Genomic DNA, 18,068 nt, shown 5'->3' with positions numbered 1-18,068 from the left:
TTAAAAGGCTATAGATGTTTGATCACTACTTCCAAACTAGAACATACTAGCATAAATGGAAAGAAGCATGAAAGCATATTAAGATTCATTCAAGCGGAGATGAGAAAATTAATGGCGAACCAATTAAACAAGCATGCTATAGAAAGGAAAGCTAACTAAATGAATGATATGGTTTTAAAACAAGAATTCTAACTAAATGAATGCTTAAGCATAAATGTCTAGGCCTTAGCTTTTTCCCATAGCACGAACCATCAGCCGATATCATACCGAATGGCACAGCCAACATATGAATCTGTTGAGCCCGTTTAACTTATGTCTACTGTGAAGCTAGACTAAGAACATGAATAGATAGATAACAAAGGAAATTTGCCATCTACCTAGACTAGGCATAGTGCCCGCCTACAGCTCATAGACTAGGAGCTACCCAAAGAAAGCACTAAACATTCAATGATTCAAGCAAACACGAAATGGTAAGAATAAAATGGAAACATAAATTCAGGATGGTAGGTTGTCACATACCTTGATCGATTTTGCTATCACCCAAAACTTGAGATGAAATTTGTGAGTGATGCAACGCTTTTGTTCTGTCACATATGATGATTTTATCTCCTCTTGATGGTGACCTTTTCTCCATCTACACATGGTTAGAATGTATATATATGCATACCTATGAGATGGCAGGGTGAAGGTGTTGATGATTCATGAATGACCAGACACCCTGGGCACTTGATGATATTCTTGTAGAAATACGCCAAAAGGTTGAATGGATGATATTGCCCAGTTTATTTCACACTCAACGGGACAAGGATTGTCGGTGTTTCGTAAACTAGACTAGTAAATTTATACGATTGTCGCGCTGCTCTAGGAAGACGATGGTAGCATCCAATAGACACGAGGATTTATACTGGTTTAGGCCAGAGCCCTATGTCTAGTCTCAGAGGAGATCGAGTGCGTGTTCCTTGCTTGAATGCTCTGAAGTTCTTACAATGGGGGTGCAAGAATGGTGAAAGAGATGGTAGAACCTATGTTAGACGAGGGGCAGCCCGAAGAGAAGCTCTAGGAGCCCTACTTCTATGGATGGAATGGTAGAGGATGAAGAATGTGAGGATCCCCGAGATGGGAGCCCTGGCTGCCCTTATATAGAGTTCGGGGCTAGGGCTTATTACAAAGAGGAGCTTCCCTTGATTGAGGGGTTGAGAGTCTAAGGGAGATCCTAGCTAACTTGGCTTGCAAGCTACGCCGTCTTTTGATGCTTGCCCGGGCGTGGTTATCGTCATGGTCTTGTGGCCACATTACGGTAGGGTCTAACGTGGCACTACTGTGCTGGTCATGGTAGCACTGTAGCCATGGTGATAGTTCGTCAGCTGTCCTGTGCAACACGGTATCCATCATGGTCTTCGCCGTTGTCTCCAGGTTCCCGGGGTGTCGTACCCATAGTAGGTAGTCTCCCTGGGTCGTTGCTCTCCTGGTCGCTTCATGGGGCTAAGGGCCACGACCCCGATCATTGGGGTCAGGGCACTCTGCCAGCCAGGGAGCTCTCTAGGTCGAGGCCCTTGCCATGGATCCCACTCCATAGTGGGTGGGATCTTACGCGTGTCCTGTCAGTCCGTATCTGGATGGTGGTTGTCATACCCATTGTCGCCGTCGTGCGGTGTTGTTTTGTTGGTGCGATGTGGCACAGGGATGGCTTCTGATCGGACCGAGGTGACTGTGTGAGGTCAGTGCGGCATGCTTGTTTTTGTTAGAGCATACATACCGAGCCACGATCAGTCTCTCCCAGTCCTGCCCCAGGGGTCATGATGGGGAGAGGTCGCGCGTCTTCCATGTGGCTAAGGCAGGAGAAGGGGTTGTGGCCAACCCTAGCCTAGGCGTTAGTTCGGCGTGCTAGTCCTGGCTATGCCTCGGATGCTCGAGCCATTGTTAACCCATTGAGTTGTGGGCCACGTGGCCTGCCAACTAATCGGTGCCTTGAGACACCCCGGGGTCATAACCCCGACAAGGATAATCCCACAAAAGCTAGTGGTAAACTAGATTAGCAGACATCAAGGTCAATATCAAAATCTTTATGCCAATTGCTTCCCCAGCAACGGTGCCAAAAATGCTTGTTTACATTTCTTAACGTCGCTACTAGGTTTTGTATCCCTAGCAATGGTGCCAGAAATGCTTGTTGACATTTCTAAGCATCGCTACCAGGTTTTGTATCCCCGGCAACGGCGCTAGAAATGCTTATCGATATTTCTTATGCTCAAGTAGATAATTCCACAAGCGCACAGAATATCATTATAGCATTTGACCCTGGAGTATTCCAGGTATCGTTATTTATATTTTACCACAGGGAAGCAATGGTTAAAGATGGTGATAGTTAACCATCACGTATCTACTAACTAGTATACCGACTAGACTAAAGTGGGGGTAAGTGATATACAATAAAGTGGAGTGACACACTAGGATCCAATCATGGGAAGGTAAATTGGAAACATAAATAAACAGGGAGACAATAACAAAGGGAACACAAGAATCCTAAGTTGCTTCTATTCAAGCACTACTCTAGCTAGGGACTATGGCTATACAGATAAACCAAGATAATGCTAGGTAGGTTGCAATAACATTTCGGACGTGCCCACCCCAAACTCACCCAGAGGGTTGATTGGGCACAAAGCACCTCTGCCCTATGATTTAACAACTAGATCTATCATGGTGGAATACATAGCATGGACAGGGCTGTCACCACCTGCCAACTACCCCTATCCATCCAGAGACCTAGCCATGTTGCAAGGTACCTGATAGTATAAGCACCATGCTTACACTATTTGATACTACCCTAGCCTCACGTTAAGACTAGAGCATCAACTAGTGACGAACATCCCATGCTACAGAGAGCCCACTTATCATAGGAATTATAAGCATAACCAAAGTATAACTAGAGAACAAGACTAGTACATAAAGTAAAAGACTTGAAATAGTACTTGCATAGAAAGTAACATACTAATAAATAAAGTACTTACAAAAGAGATACAAAGCTATACTACACTCCTGAAGACTGCTCCAGAGCTCCCACCAAGACTAACTACTAGAGCTCCATCTTGAGAGAGTATAGAGAGAGCTACATCTCTTATGTGTAGGTGTGTGTTACAAGTGAGGGGTGAGGGTCCTATTTATAGCCTAAGGTGGAGTAGGGGCTACTCCATCGCCACGTCAGTGATCCACGTGACATCCCCTCCTTGCCCTTGGATCGAACCAACCTTGAACCGCCATAAATCAACGCAATATGTTGCTCCTAAGTGTGTTTCCTTGCATGTGTCCGTAGGAGAGGCGGTGGAATGAAAGTTGCGTGCCAGGCGGCGCGGTGAGGGCGCCACCCGGAGTGTCACTGTGGAGTGGGCCCTCCTCCTTTGGTTTGGGGCCCCTTGGGATGTAGTAGAGTGTCGGTATGAACACCATTTGTCCATTTGAGCACCTGACATACCGGATGATGAGTCAGCAATCCATGTGATGCCTCTTTTCGGCCCTTGATCATGCACCGACTTGGAATCAACGGTGGAGAGGGCTTGGAGGTGTGTTTCTTGGCCATTTCCCATAGATTGGTGAGGCGACACTTGAAGTGTCATGCCAGCCAGCGCCATGGTGGGGCCGGACGACGCCACCAAGTGGCCTATGGTGGCCCACCTTGCTCTAATTGTTTCTAGTTGCTTGATTTTTTATATTTTTGCATAGTTTTCCTGCATGAGCAAAGATCTCCATGTACAAGTGGAAATATGTGAATTATAAACATAAATCACTACTTGTGTTTCTATTAACGAGTGATTATTGCTTCAACCACTCACAACATCAAAAGGAGCACATATACAAATTAAGCTTAGCCGCTGCAGCTGTGCAACAAACTGAAGCAAAGAGGTCAAACGTGTAATAGCTTTTTTCTCCCATTACAACATACGGGAATGTTTGCTAGTATTAATTATCAAGCCAACCATCACTAAAAATCAATTCCTAATTTATTTTTTTCGATATTTTATGAGTATTTCTTTTTTTTTATGGGGAAAGATTATGGTGTATCCGCCCCCTGAAAATAAATTCCTAATGTTTTTTTTAATATTTTTTATGAGTGTTTCTTTTTTTCATATATGGGGAAAGGTGGTGTATCCGTCTATCCGCTAGACCAACTATAGCAACCGCAAATCCACCTACAGCCGCTTCAGTTACTAGGTAACGCTGGCATCCACTAGATGCGTGCAGGGATTTGCGTCACATACTCACAACACTTGTTATGATGCTTCTAGAGAATTCGGCACGGGGTAGCAGGCTATCTTCGTGGGCACGAGTCTGTGTGTGGTGTTGCCGGACGAGAGGCGTTAGTTGATCTGCAAAACCATGGACGGTTTTAATTTGGCTTTGCATGCCCCGGTTATCGCCATGGATCCGCCTGAATTCTTTCCGAAACCCCGCTACGTTTGGATCACAGGTTCCTGAAACAATAGGCTCACAGTCCGGACAATGGAAGTTGGAACCCTGTTTCTTTATCATGATTCAGTTTCTGAAACATATCAGAGTTTTCCAGTTGGAGCAGTTGAGACTACAGAGACAGGCAGAGAGACATTTCTTCATGCCTGCCTCTGCCTGCAACACAACTGAGAGTTTGTGAACATCAAAGCGTGCACAGATGGCAGAACGCCACATTTCTGACAAAATAAACAACTCTTATTCCATAGCTATACTACGATACAGCAGCTCAGCTATATATACTTGGGCTGTGTTTGGCATAGCTCGCAGGTGCTCCTCTGTAAAATCACTGTAGTATGGAGCCGTTTTGGATTTCGAGGTAGAAAATGAACTGAGAAGAGGAGGAGCCGGTGGAGCCACGATTTCGTGCTTCTCCGGCTCCATGCTACAGTACTGCCCCTCCAAACGGGCTCTTAGAATGTATCATGTCCGGCCGCTACAACTACAAGCAGATGGTAATTAACATGTAAATAGTGAGAGTATAGGATCGAGATGATCAGGTCTCGCTATATATAACTGATGCCGCTTGCAGATGCAGCTGATCCTCTGAATATGACGAGAATCACGGCCGGCACGCAGCGCTGAGCTTGTCTGGTTGGAATTGGATCAGTACTGGTCGGGCCAGAGGAAGGCGCCCATGGCGAAGCGGCGCTTGCTGTCGAGGTCGCCGTCGGCGGGGAGGCCGTACTCGCGGAGCAGGCAGTCGACGCGCCACTCCGGCATGGCCTCGTAGTCCGCCTTCTTGTAGCGCGGGTAGTGCAGCGGCATCCGGAAGCCGCAGCCGCCGCACCTGCTGCCGCCCTCCTTCCTCTCCATCTCCGGCAGCTGGCCACAGCCGGGCTTGGCCATGATGCTTAAGCTCACGGTGGGGCCCAAGGATCCCATGCGCGCAGGGTGGAAGTGGGAGCTGCTGCTCTGAACACTCTGCGCGAGAGGCTGCCGCTGCTTGGTGGCTTTGAGTGATGCTGCTCTGGCGTAGAGGTGCTTTTATAGGAGAGTTGTGTAGGTGTGAGAGGCGGTTTTATCGAATGTTTACAGAACCAGCCCTCCTTGTTGGCACGCATTCTCCAGGGAAAAGAAAAAAAAGGAAATAAAATCTGTGGGTATATCTCTATATTCATGTGAAAAAAGAAAAGGACAATAAAAAAATATTTATTTCGGGGATGTTGGTTAGCTAGGATGAGGCTGCATGAGTTCGGCGTGCACTGCAGAATGGCTTGCCCTGCAAGCGTTTCCGTTCCACAAAAGATGTGACGTGCTGCGGTAGCACTCAGGTATCTGCTGGCAAGGCGTTGCTACTATTGGCGACGCCAAACTAGGGGCATTCCAAACGGCAAACCTCCTTTCGGCAAATCTGTTTCACGGCTCTCTCTCCTAGTTTCGATTTTGTTGTCTAGCCGAAATGGACATCTCTCCAATCCAAAGCAATTAAAAAGGACACATCTTCAAGGGAGAATCTCACATTGGCACATCGATCCTTTTCACATGGTGCCGTTCACAGAAGGGTAACAATGTACGTACATGGTGAAGCCTTTTTTTCCCTCTTATTAAGAAGGCAACGAGGGCACGGCGAGAAGAGCCCGGCGAAGAGGGGAACCACCGTCCGAACAAGAGCTTGTTACCAGATTCAGTTCCACTTATCGATCAGTCGCCCGTTTCCTTCGTGCAGCATATCAGTTGCTGTCTTCATCTGATGTTTCTTAATTGCAGCATTACATTGTTGCAAACTTAGAACAACTGCCAACATTCACGGATATTTGGCACCAAAAAACGGCCGGATGCCGTTTCAAGCTTGATTCCAGCATGAGCTTTTGCTCTGCGCTGTGAACAGAAGAAATATCTCCACAGGCAAACTCTAGAATCTAGATGAAGCGTACCCAAAAGGAATATCTAAGGAAAATGCTAACTTTACAGGCTGCCTTGCCTCCCTCCTTTTTGTCGCATCATCAACGTAAAAAAGAAAATACTAGACAAACCGACTACGATTCAAGCATGCTGTACCCAATGGACAGATTCACCGCATGGTTTAATCTAACTCGTCCTAGTGACACAGAAGACATAGAATTGTGCTCAAGAAGAAAAGGTGCTCCTCAATTAAGCACTGACCAACTATATTATCATTATGCCCAGTGTTAATGTTCTTAAGAGACTGTCTCTAATGTTCATAAGCTTTTTCACAGAAGGCTGGAAAGGTTCACTAAATGTCCAACCTAGGAAAGACTTCAACTTGACAACTTTGTCTACCTTTGTCACATGAGATTATGAAGAAACAAGCATATATCCTTGCTAAGCAAAGTATATGAAAACTCAATCTGAAATTGTTGTAGCTGGGTTGGGGACTTGGGCAAGTCATCTATTGACCAATCCTTGCGAAATTAAAGCAAGGTCCAATACTCACAAGGTCAGATGGCTGCGCGCCTGTGCCTGTATAGCCCAGAGTGTCTTGGGCCACATTGAAGCCAAAATTCTTGAGGAAGAGGGAAGAATCCAATTCAATACTGCGGATAAAAAGATACAGCATAGAGTGTATGTTTCCAATGGCGGAGAGTGGCAGAGTACTTGGCCCAAGGAGAGAATTCAGACTCAAGCAACTAAACAGATACTGGCATACTGCTATATATGTACCGATGAAGCAAGCTATCTATACATGTAGAGCCTAAAATGGAGTTATTGAATTTGAATCTCAGAGCAGGCACACTATTCAATAGATTCTGGAAGGCTAGAGCAAACAAATAGTGAGAAGCCAATAAAACCACCTACTGTACATCAATAACTGTCTCGTAGTTACCTGAGATACTGCAACAAGTGCCATGCCAATCACTTGTTTGCAACATTGGGGCCCAACAACTGCAATAAAATCATTATCCAATATGCATATTTGATTTTTTTTTTCATGTATACATTTTGCAAAGACTTCCATAATCCCAGATGGGGGCTTTATTCGCATGTCATGGCATGTATCTCACAAATTACAATGCATATGCTTCAGATCAAGGGTTGGCTCGAGGTGACACATTATGCACATGTGCTCCTTATTAGGTACATACTGAATCAAGTAATTTAACAATGCTATGGTTTTCGTGAAATTAATCACAGTAACAGTGTTGTGCTTTCTTTTAATTAAATAAATGACAAATGCTAGAATGGAAAGCCATTTCTAACTGATGATAATAAAAAAATCAGTATGATGATGAATGCTAGAGATTTCCTAGTTGAAAAATTATCACAACATACATAGGTCTTGGAAGACATGAATGACTGAGGATTTGGCCAATGAGCACTTGGTCCAGTTTGAATCTTTCCTGAAAAGATAACTACATGATAAATTATAAGCAAAAATAAGACTGCTGGCGTAGGGAGCAAAATAGTGTACTTTTTTGCAAACATGACATAACTCATTCATTGCATTTGTCAGCTCTGTACCAACTCCATTAATGCAAAATTGTGGATACAAGGTGAATGAGTAGTTTTGCTCTATTTGAAGAATATTTGCATTTGCATGGATTTCCTTTCCCTAGACAACAAGATCAATCAGCCTCCATCTTTTACCTGGCTAAAAATTGGAAAGCTTGTACGTGTGTTAACTTTCAATCAATTGGCATTGGCATTGCATGCTCACTGCACAGTTGATTGACCTTTTCTGAAACATTAAACTAACCATAGCTCCATAGCTGTTGAGATTACAACCATAAATTTCTGAACAGATGACTCAAATAGAGCTGGGCTGCAGATAGTCAATTAACCCTTCAATCAACAGTGCCTTACCCTCCTGATCAATGGGTTAGCTAACAATGCCATGAACCTACTTTGATGTTACTGGCAAAGTTTGTGGCAATTCAACAAGCATGTGCACAGGCATAAAATACATCTGCAGGGAAATTATACAAATGATAATGCCCAAGAAGAGCTGCAAAAAGAGGGTTAAAGCACGTGAGTACAAATAAAGTACTACAAGAACCCCAATGCAACAGGACTACAATACAGCCAAAGTATAGCACCTGAATTGTAGCTTTCACACTGAAAAGATATATAGATAAAACCATCGTCAAAAGCATTGCCATTGAAGTTGAGTACACCTATTAAAACAGAGGTATAAAATTAAATAGACCGCATAACAACATTCAATGATCATCCGATTAAAAAGGTCAAGTGAGTTCAGGGACAAGCTTTGACAACATAAATGTACCAAACCAACTCACAATAAATTGCCTATGTAGAAATAGCCAATTTCTATTCCGAAGAGGAAGTCCACTAATTTTTAGAATTTTTAATTAGTTAAAGTGATTCACCTACTATGGAACATTTCAGAATGGAAAATGTACAAGTTTTATCTAGCTATCGACCTTTTCTAGTTTATTAATTTTGTCTAATGATTAATTAAGAGTAAGAGGATTCACCAGGTCATTGATTTGGATAATATCCAAATACCAAATACGCTCACTGTGTGATCCATGGAAATAAAAGTGAATTGTTTTGGTTTTGGTGAACATCAAAGAAAAAACTTGCTCTTCTTCCGTAAAAAATTCTTCTAAAAATACCGAACCCAATTATGAGAAATTTTAAATTTTCAATAGAGCAAAATTCTTGTCACGCACTATGAACTGCTTCATAAATCCTGTTGTCAGACACAGGATGTACATAGTTCACTTTGCGTGTTTCTTAAGAATAGATGTACAGCACATCCTAGGCATGCAATAAAAAGGCCAGAACAGTCACATAAACCATTGTTAAACAAGTACCAACACAGGAACTTGACATAAGAAAACAAATATAGCTTCACTTTACAGGCATTAGGAACAGACATATGGTCAAAGTTTTTAGCGGTGCATATAAAGTGATAAGACTGAGGGTTAGTTTATGGTGGTTGTGCTGCAATTGTTTCTAAGCTGCAGCAGAAAGCAATTAAAATAGATTGTAATTTGTTTTGGAAATTAACCTAATGTTCCATATATTCTGCTACCTATTGTCCCACTGTTGTTTCTGTAATGACTGATCTATGCTTTGAAGCGGTTATATACACACCAAAACTTTAAAGCGGTTGAAACAATAATAATCCACCTCAATGGCATAGGGAACCTGAGTGATCTAACCTTGACTATATTGTCAGAATACTTCATCAACCATGATACTAGCAGACCAGTAGATCCTAAATTGAACACTACCATCCATGTTGTGATCGAATAACCATTAAAAAGGCGCTGCCACCATGGACCCAGCTCAAATCCAGCTTTAAAATCACCATAAATTAGCCAGCCCATGTTGAACATAACTCCAAACCTGCACATAAGAGAACATCAAAGAGTTTGTCGTGCTTGCTGAAACATATTGCTGATAAAGATGTATGCATAGCTGCACACATGGTTTCTGGGCACGAGAAATTACTGATAACGAACCAGTGTTAGATATAGATACCTACGTATATAATTGTACATTTTGCCAGTACAAACTATCATTATTCTTCTTCATCAAGTACTCTGTGTACACACCAGCTAGAGCTGAAAGACAAGCAGAAAGTATTCCAAGCATGTAACCCTGCAATGGTGCTGAGAAAAGAGAATCACATGGTGCATCTCCACATCCTTTCACCTGTAAGAGATAGTATGTTTAATCTCAGTCAAAATCTAGTTACTAAACACAAATCACAGCTACAACCAATATAAATATTATAAGTTAATCCATACAGTGTTTCATTTGAATGAAAATATCAAATGTTGCAAACAGAAATCAATTTGCATTGATAGGCTATTACTCCCTCTGTTTCTTTTCAAAAAGCGTATTAGGATCCAGGAAAGTCCTTAGAAATGTACTATGACAACAATATATCATCAGTGGTTACAAATTAATTCATATTAAAATATATGTGCAATGTGAATCTATCATCATGACTTTTATCTACTAAGCGCGCATATAATTTAAATAATTCCTGATCAAAAATTACAAAGTCTGACTTTTGCAAATCCTAACATGGCCTATATTTTGAAATGGAGTAGTTTAATTACATATAAAGAATACCGCCGGTCAACTATACAAATAGCTTAACAAACTTCCAAAAACATTCAGTAATTATGTTATATTTGTGATTTTAGTGTGAATCTGGAAAATAGGTCACCGTATCTACCAATGAAATTATACATAATGTATAAGTGCAAATTGTTATGAAGAAACTTTGGAGCATATATGTTGTGAGTAGGTCAAACGCCCCAACCCCACAAAAACAAATGGTGTTCCTAATTACATGCTTACAATTCTTGTGACCATCCATTAAAACGTAACCTAAGAAGTAATGTCAACTTTAAATACATTTTAGGTAATAAAAACCATATCATTTGAGAAATAAGATATATACTCCATTCGAAATTATAGTTTACTTTGGCATTGTCGTAAGTCAAACTCTATAACATCTATAACATCAAATTAGTTTCATTACATTGTACATGAATAGATTTTGACAGTGCATTTATTTGAACTTCTAGATGTTAATATATTTTTCCAAAAACCAGGTCAAAGATAGAAAAGTTTGACTTAGGAGAAAGCCAAAGTGAACAATAGTTAGGAACAGAGAGATCATTTGATAATATTAACAAACCTGGCTTGTAGTTGTACCAACAGCCAATAAAACAATTGCCATCCATTGTAGATTGGATAACTTCCTTTTTAGAACAAGCCTAGTAGAATTTGCAGAGAACAAAACAAGAACACTAATCAGTCGATGGGAAAAAGATCCATCAACGATAGCACAGCATACACATTCATTATCATATTGACTCTACTTGTTTCCTGGCAACAAATCTCTGAATAAGTCAGGACACACAAACATAAAGTTACTGCAATAAGCAAACTCTGGAAGCTCAACAATAAAGTGTGCAAAAAAGTGCAAACATTATGTGAAAAGAATCTTCCTTTGAGATGTAAATCAACAAACGAATAGTGCAAGGAATAGGCTGGTGGTGATAGACTGATAGGTGGTAGGCGATCTGCCACTACGGCCTATGCTAGAACGACAATGAAGGCGGCATATCAATAGGATCTGCCACCTAAACAAGGGTGTTGCCCCCGACGAAGATCGATCTCCCCAAGGCACGCGATGTGGAAGTGATGTCTTGTGGTCAAGCATAATCTTAAAAAACATGATATTCAGATGATAAATGGTAGTACATGTGAGGTAACTGCCTAAGGTTATAGTAGAAACAAACCCAAACTCCCCCAATGCTTAGATTGTAATCAGCTAACTATTTTAATGTCACTTCTGCAGAGCATAATAGGAAATGAAATAGGAATTCTATCATGCGAATGGTGTTAAGCATAAAAGAGTGAGCAGACAAGTTGCGCACCTAAACAAAATCCCAGTCGTGACAATTTTCAGGTTTCCCATTATCTGGTAGGTAGACGGGTCAACATAGGTCAATGTCGCAAACTGAACATTGTTGTGGACGAGGTATATGACTGAAGGAACAAGATATAGTCGCACGCTCCTCCATTCCTTTGTCATCCTTGGTGGAGATGAAGAATGACATTCCTTCCAAAGGAAGAAGCCTGAGACAGACAACTGCATCAAGAACAGAGCAATGTTATCATCACAAAAAAAATGATGAATCACTGCACTGTCCTATACACGTTTTCATCTATAATTAATTAAAAAATGAGTATGAGGCTATCAAAAGATTAAATGTAATTTGAATTACGTACCTTGAAGAGCTCTGCTAAAAAAGGAATTGTGGCATAATCATACTTGTATTTGCCATTGCTCTGGGAAAGGGTGGTCAATATTCCCTGCACATATAGATAAGCCAATTAGACACATTGGAACTAAAAGAACCAAAACAAACCATGTGCAACTTTCCATGTCTGTTTAACTATGACTTGATTCTGCCAACAGCACATGATCATATTCCCTCACTTGAGAGAGATTTTCACAGCACAACATCGCAACCATGTCATTTCCCATTCCACAATTCCAACAAATCATCCCCTGTGCCTCACCACATAACCAATACCAAGCTTCTGGACGACAATCAATCCGCCCATTCCAGGAATCCAGGGTAAGAGTCACGAGTCATCTGAACCGCGTCTCTCTTCACAAAGGGCATGGTGACTCCGCTCGAAAAGATAAACTGCCGATCCAGCAACCTACGACGCCTATTCCACCGTGCATCTCATCAAAGAACCAAATGGGAAGCAACCGAAATTCCACAGCGAAACCCAGCTTGTCGACAGATCTAAGACGCTATGATGTAATAGAATTCAAGCCAAAAACGAAAAAAAATTAGGTGAAACGACGAAATATGTAGGATTTTGGGATTGCCTGGGAGCTGGTGAGGACGGTGAGGAGCGCGGCCACCAAGTACCACTGCATCGTAGTCTCCGCCGCCGCCGTCCAGTTCTCTCCTTCTCTTTGTCTTCTACGGGACGGAGGCGGGCAGCAGTCGGCAGGGCAGCACTACCTGACGAAGTTAATCTTTTCTCAGTTTACCCCCGATACATTCCGTTAATTGCGTTTTTTTTTTCGAAACGGTGCCACTTTTTGAGTTCGTTCATGGGCCCACAGGATCCGCGCCTCGGTACGACCACAGTCAATTCCGTTTTGAGCCGGTTTAGTTCCACCAAATTCGTAACTTTGACACTATGTAAAAAGAAAATTTTCCGTTACATCAAATTTGCGGTACATGCATGGAGTACTAAATGTTGACAAAATCAAAAACTAATTACACAGTTTGGTTGTACTTTGCGAGACGAACGTTTTGAGCCTAATTAGTCAACGATTGGACAATTATTACCTAATAAAAACAAAACGACACTGTAGCGTAAAGATTTCTGCAGAGTAAAGATATTTTCGTTTTTCATACATGCACGTGCTAACGCTACGGTAAAAACAAAATGACAATATATCAATTAAAAAATAAAAACAAAACTCATGCTCAAAGTCAAAGAGATAAATTATGGATGCTTGAATTTTGTCATTCACTATCTACCGGCGTGCCTATAAAATAGACTAAATAAATAATTAAACATAGATAGAAAACTAAATTAATAAAAGGATCATTTCAAAACATCAATTATCTCATAGCTTCGAACAATATCGTAAAGCTACTAAAAACTATAATCGTGCCCTCACCTCAAACATTGTCCAGATAAATGGATTACGATGAAAGAAATGGATATCAGAGATTTCTTCCTACCAATATATAATATTATCTTAGCCACATCACAGAAAGGTATATAAAGTAGAGTTTGTGAGCCTGTGACACCGCGCACTCCGTAACTGTGTTAAATTCATAAACTTTGCTTTTTAAATTAAATGTCACTTTAACGTTGGTATTTAATTTTTACAGTATTGTTATCTTATCATGCGATCCGTGTGTTTTTAGTATAAATTGTTAGTTATCCCGTAGCAAGACACGGACACGCTACCTAGTTTTATAAAAAATTTGAACCATTTACTATCTTAACCTAGTTTTATGTATTTTTAGATTGATTATAGCTAGTTATAAAATATTAGTAAATAAACTTATGTGTTTCAACGAAAACGTATAACTTGCATGTTTTAATATATCTTATAATTGGACTCTGTACCATGGCTAGATGCGCATTATTCTAACTCGAAGCATGGGTGGTAAGTTAGAATCACAAATGGACAATAAAATTGAGCAGAACTCTGATCTCTAATCCATCATGTATTACCACTCTTAATTAGTAAAACTAGTTAGGACTCTTAGTACCTCTTTGCTTGGGCTTTTCAACCTGCTTTTACTATTAAAAAACAAAAGCTAACTAAAGGGGTGGTAATCTATAGCTAATTTGGGGAAAAGCAGCTTTCACTCTAGTACATGTTGACACTAGATATGGCAAACAGATAAATCCGCAAACACACGGATGTCAATATAGCTTTCACCTAGGAGTATTCTAGAGTATCGAATTTCCACGGAGAGCATAAAGTGATCTAATGTAAGAACTAAGTTTATCCAAGGATAGAACAAGGGTAAAATAATAGGTAGTGAGGATATATGTGGTTTCTCTAAACTAAGGCAAGACTAAGGAATACTATATCACGGTTGTTTACTTCGGGGCACAGCCCGCCTAGCAATCAGGGGGAATAACTAGACAAGGTCTGCCACAAGCCCTACGATTTAATAACTAGACCAATCATGGTGGAATACAGAGGATGGACAGGGATGTCACCACTTGCCACCCACCACAATCTATCTAGAGGCCTAGACGTAAACACAAGCAAGCTATAGCCTAAGCACCACATTTAATCTATAGACTGACTACTCTAATCCTATACACGATGAAATGAGACTAGAGCACTCTAACCAAGCGGTGAAACCAGTAAACACAATAATATAAATAATACTTAAGTAATGCAAAAGAGTAGAGTTACCACACAGAAGATGCCAGACTTCACTCGAAGAAGAGCTTCATCCGGTGAAGCACAAGTGGAGAGGATGCCGACAACCCTGGCCCTTCTCCAAGCATCTCCTCACTCTCTCCCTATCTTATACTTCTAAGTAGTAGAGCTACAGAGCTTTGCCTAGCTACTACTCTTACTTGGAGTGATGGAATGAGATGGTGATGTTTACAAATGGCACCTCACACCACTATTTATAGTTCTCCAAGGTTGGTTGCTGCACGGGGGTACTTATAGACATCAAGTAAGTCGGTGGAAGTAATAACTTGGGCACCGGTCAGCCCTTGATTTCAATGCCTTTCGATCGTAGGGTCTTGGTTGGCTCCCAAAGGCGGTTGTGAAGTCGGCACATGTCGAAATTTGGTAGGTAAGGCGGTTTCAAGGTCGATTGGAGGGCTCCAAGTCTATGACAGTGGAACCATGGATCCAAGACCACTCCATTGTGACCATCAGTGCAAACCGACATTGGATCAATGCTTGAGAGGGCTTGGGAGTCGCTCCCACAGATCGGTGACGTGGCCAAGCCACTTGGCACACCAGACGATGCCATGGTAGGGCCAGCCAGCGTGGCATGTGGGCCCTTGGCCTCCCTGCCACGTCCACTTGCCTCCCTTGTCCATTTTCTTCACCATTTTGCATAAATTTTGCTATAATTCCTACATACAAATAATTCTACAAGTACAAGTGGAACTAGGTGAATTATAAACAAAATTTAACACATGTGTTCATGATTTATCTCACTTTATCATGCTTTTTGGTGAAATGTTGATGGTCAAAATGGGTGTTAGTGATCGTCAATAAGCTCCCCCACACCGAACCTTTGCTTGTCCCGAGTAAAGGATTCGAACAAGAAAGAGTACCAAGCAAAGATTTAGGTGGATTTGATACCCAACTTTCTCAGGATATGATGCAAGCATAAAAGATATTCCAAGTCACATACTCATACCTGTGGGTTTTGAAGTGGCTAGAACAACACCTTGGGCGATTGAGAAATGGAACAGTTCTGACTTGAAGACAGATCACTTCTCCTTCTCAAGTGAGATTGGAGTTTTTGACAATATATTTTTTTAAACAAAACATAGCTCATGTTACTCCTCATACGGTTCTCTCAAATCACTCAATGGTTTTTGTGTATGTGTCCTCACCAAGATCTTACTTTGCCTCAAGGCCCTACAACTATAGCTTATATGTAGAGTTTTGGGGTAGGAGAACTTGAAAGACATACTTAGAATGTTTATATTGTAAAGTCAAAGCATGAATCCCTAGAGGAAAACAACATACAAACATGATCAAGTGTGCAAGTGTGTGTGGATATGAGTGGAAGGTTGACTCCTTAAAGATTCTCTCTCCAAATCTAGATGATTGAGATCATGGGCTATCTTTGATGCTCATCCTCTTTTTTTGCCCGACACATTTTTTCACTCATTTCTCTTTTTTCATCATCTTTTCCAACTCTCTTTTTCTCATAGCATATAGCCCATGTCTCTTTTTTTCAGACTTGTATGGAGAATGGAGAGAGATCCTAGATACATGGAGTCTTTATTTTGTGGAAAGGTGAAAAGGCATGTTTGTGGAGAGGTGGAAAGGAATGTTTGTGCTAGCTCTCAGTGTAAGAGCATAGCATAAGTGCGAGTGGAGTGTATGCGATCTTGATTATGTAAGCATGGTGCATCACTCACTAGGGTCACATAATTTGACAAAACTCAAAACAAAATCTAAGCAGCAAGAAAGTGTGGGTTTGTCAAGATATTGCCTATGGCTCTAGTAGGACAGTTATACCATAGAGGAGTTATGAAGCCATGGTTTTAAATTTTGTTCAAAACAAAAGTCTCCAAAACACTTGATTAGAAAGGACTAGTCTTGTCATCATTATATCACACTTCACAACAACTTAGGTAATGTTATCCTATTTGAATAAGGTTCTACAAGCATTAAGTGTAAGACAAGGAATAAAGATTATGCAAACCAATCTCACAAGAAAAGTCATGGCCAAATCTTGGGGTCATGTTTTAGAGTTTATCAAGTTTTAATAACGAAAGCATCTAGGCCTCCAGTTGGGTTTTAGTGATTAATGAGGACACGAGATTACTATGACTAACGTGTGTTTTGCAGATGCAATTGGAGTTATGTCATAGTAATGGAAATTGATTGGGCAATCATGGTTGTCATGCCCCTATCGATGGAAATCATTTTGGTTTTCAAAGGATGGATAACAAGGTTAAGGATGGACTAGTTCTAAGTGTTGTTTGGTGTTGGAGAGACACTTAGAGTAGTATAGAACTTTGTTTTTCCTTTGGTCGTACTATTAAGGGGGGTATTGTCGGTGCAGGACCCACGGGATACCCTGCAAGGAAGGGAGAAGAACTAGCCTAACTATGATTCTTCCCCTGTAATCTTAGTAGTAGTAGTATTCTGTAATCCTACTAGGAACTCTCACTATAAACCGACTAGGACTCTGGCCTCCTGACTATATAAAGGAGGGTAGGGCTCCTTGGATTGAGAGTTTAGACAACAATTGTACAACACAACACTTTATGATCAATCCAACGTAAAGGCTAACGCCGACTAGATATAGGGCTATTACTCAATCTACGATCGAGGGTCCGAACCAGGATAAATCGACTGTCTCTTGCGTTTACCTTCGAGTTCTGCATACGTTGAAGCCCAAACATATTGCCCCGGGTACCCCCATGGCAGGCTATCGGTGGTCAAACATCGACAGCTGGCATGCCAAGTAGGGGCTTTTGGTGACTTTGCATCCGAGAGCTCGATGGACCTCGACAACATGATCTTCTTAACGGGATCAACCTTTATTTTCAGTTCATGGATCTACGAGGCAGGCGACGATGGCAAGCTCCAAGGCCATCTCCTCGAAGATTCAGACCATCATCAGGACTTTTCCATTTTGGTGACAACGACAGATCAGCTTGCCGGAAGATTCGCGTAGCTCGTGATGTCCAATCCAACTCGGATTTCACGACTTCACGCATCCAATTCAAACTCAAGTTCTGCTTCCAAGATGAAGTCTTATCCGAGTTCTTTCGGAAACCCAAGTTCTTTTCTAACAAAGCTCTAGAACATGACATCAATCTATCAAGAATACTACTCGGAGTACACTCAGAGTACTTCAAAGAAGTCGGGTCCTCTTCCATTCGGACTCCATAAC

At 41.4% G+C, this 18,068-nt stretch overlaps 2 protein-coding genes across 5 annotated transcripts; both read right to left on the bottom strand.

Moving 5' to 3' along the window:
• Positions 1 to 4,520: 4,520 nt before the first annotated feature.
• On the bottom strand, positions 4,521 to 5,472 carry LOC136521859 (uncharacterized). The gene has a single exon (XM_066515622.1). The coding sequence runs from the start codon at positions 5,380 to 5,382 to the stop codon at positions 5,104 to 5,106; it is 279 nt and encodes a 92-aa protein (XP_066371719.1). The 5' UTR covers positions 5,383 to 5,472; the 3' UTR covers positions 4,521 to 5,103.
• A 1,111-nt stretch (positions 5,473 to 6,583) lies between these two features.
• Positions 6,584 to 12,941, bottom strand: LOC136520486 (CMP-sialic acid transporter 1). Of its 4 annotated transcripts, none has more exons than XM_066514027.1 (8): positions 12,800 to 12,844; positions 12,184 to 12,267; positions 11,829 to 12,030; positions 11,084 to 11,162; positions 9,914 to 10,083; positions 9,588 to 9,774; positions 8,496 to 8,573; positions 6,584 to 7,811 (listed from the first exon to the last, which is right to left on the bottom strand). In XM_066514027.1, the coding sequence occupies exons 3-8, from the start codon at positions 11,984 to 11,986 to the stop codon at positions 7,695 to 7,697; spliced, it is 789 nt and encodes a 262-aa protein (XP_066370124.1). In that variant the 5' UTR covers positions 11,987 to 12,030; positions 12,184 to 12,267; positions 12,800 to 12,844; the 3' UTR covers positions 6,584 to 7,694. The 4 variants fall into 4 exon arrangements, with proteins under 4 accessions (XP_066370124.1, XP_066370121.1, XP_066370123.1 ...); XM_066514024.1 differs by having other exon boundaries at positions 6,592 to 7,811; positions 11,829 to 12,043; positions 12,800 to 12,941; XM_066514026.1 differs by having other exon boundaries at positions 6,592 to 7,799; positions 11,829 to 12,043; positions 12,800 to 12,941.
• Between the last annotated feature and the right edge of the window lie 5,127 nt (positions 12,942 to 18,068).

This window comes from Miscanthus floridulus, chromosome 18 (genome assembly GCF_019320115.1).
Source record: "Miscanthus floridulus cultivar M001 chromosome 18, ASM1932011v1, whole genome shotgun sequence".
In the NCBI taxonomy this organism is placed as follows: domain Eukaryota; kingdom Viridiplantae; phylum Streptophyta; class Magnoliopsida; order Poales; family Poaceae; genus Miscanthus; species Miscanthus floridulus.
This window is presented reverse-complemented; position numbering and strand designations above follow the sequence as displayed.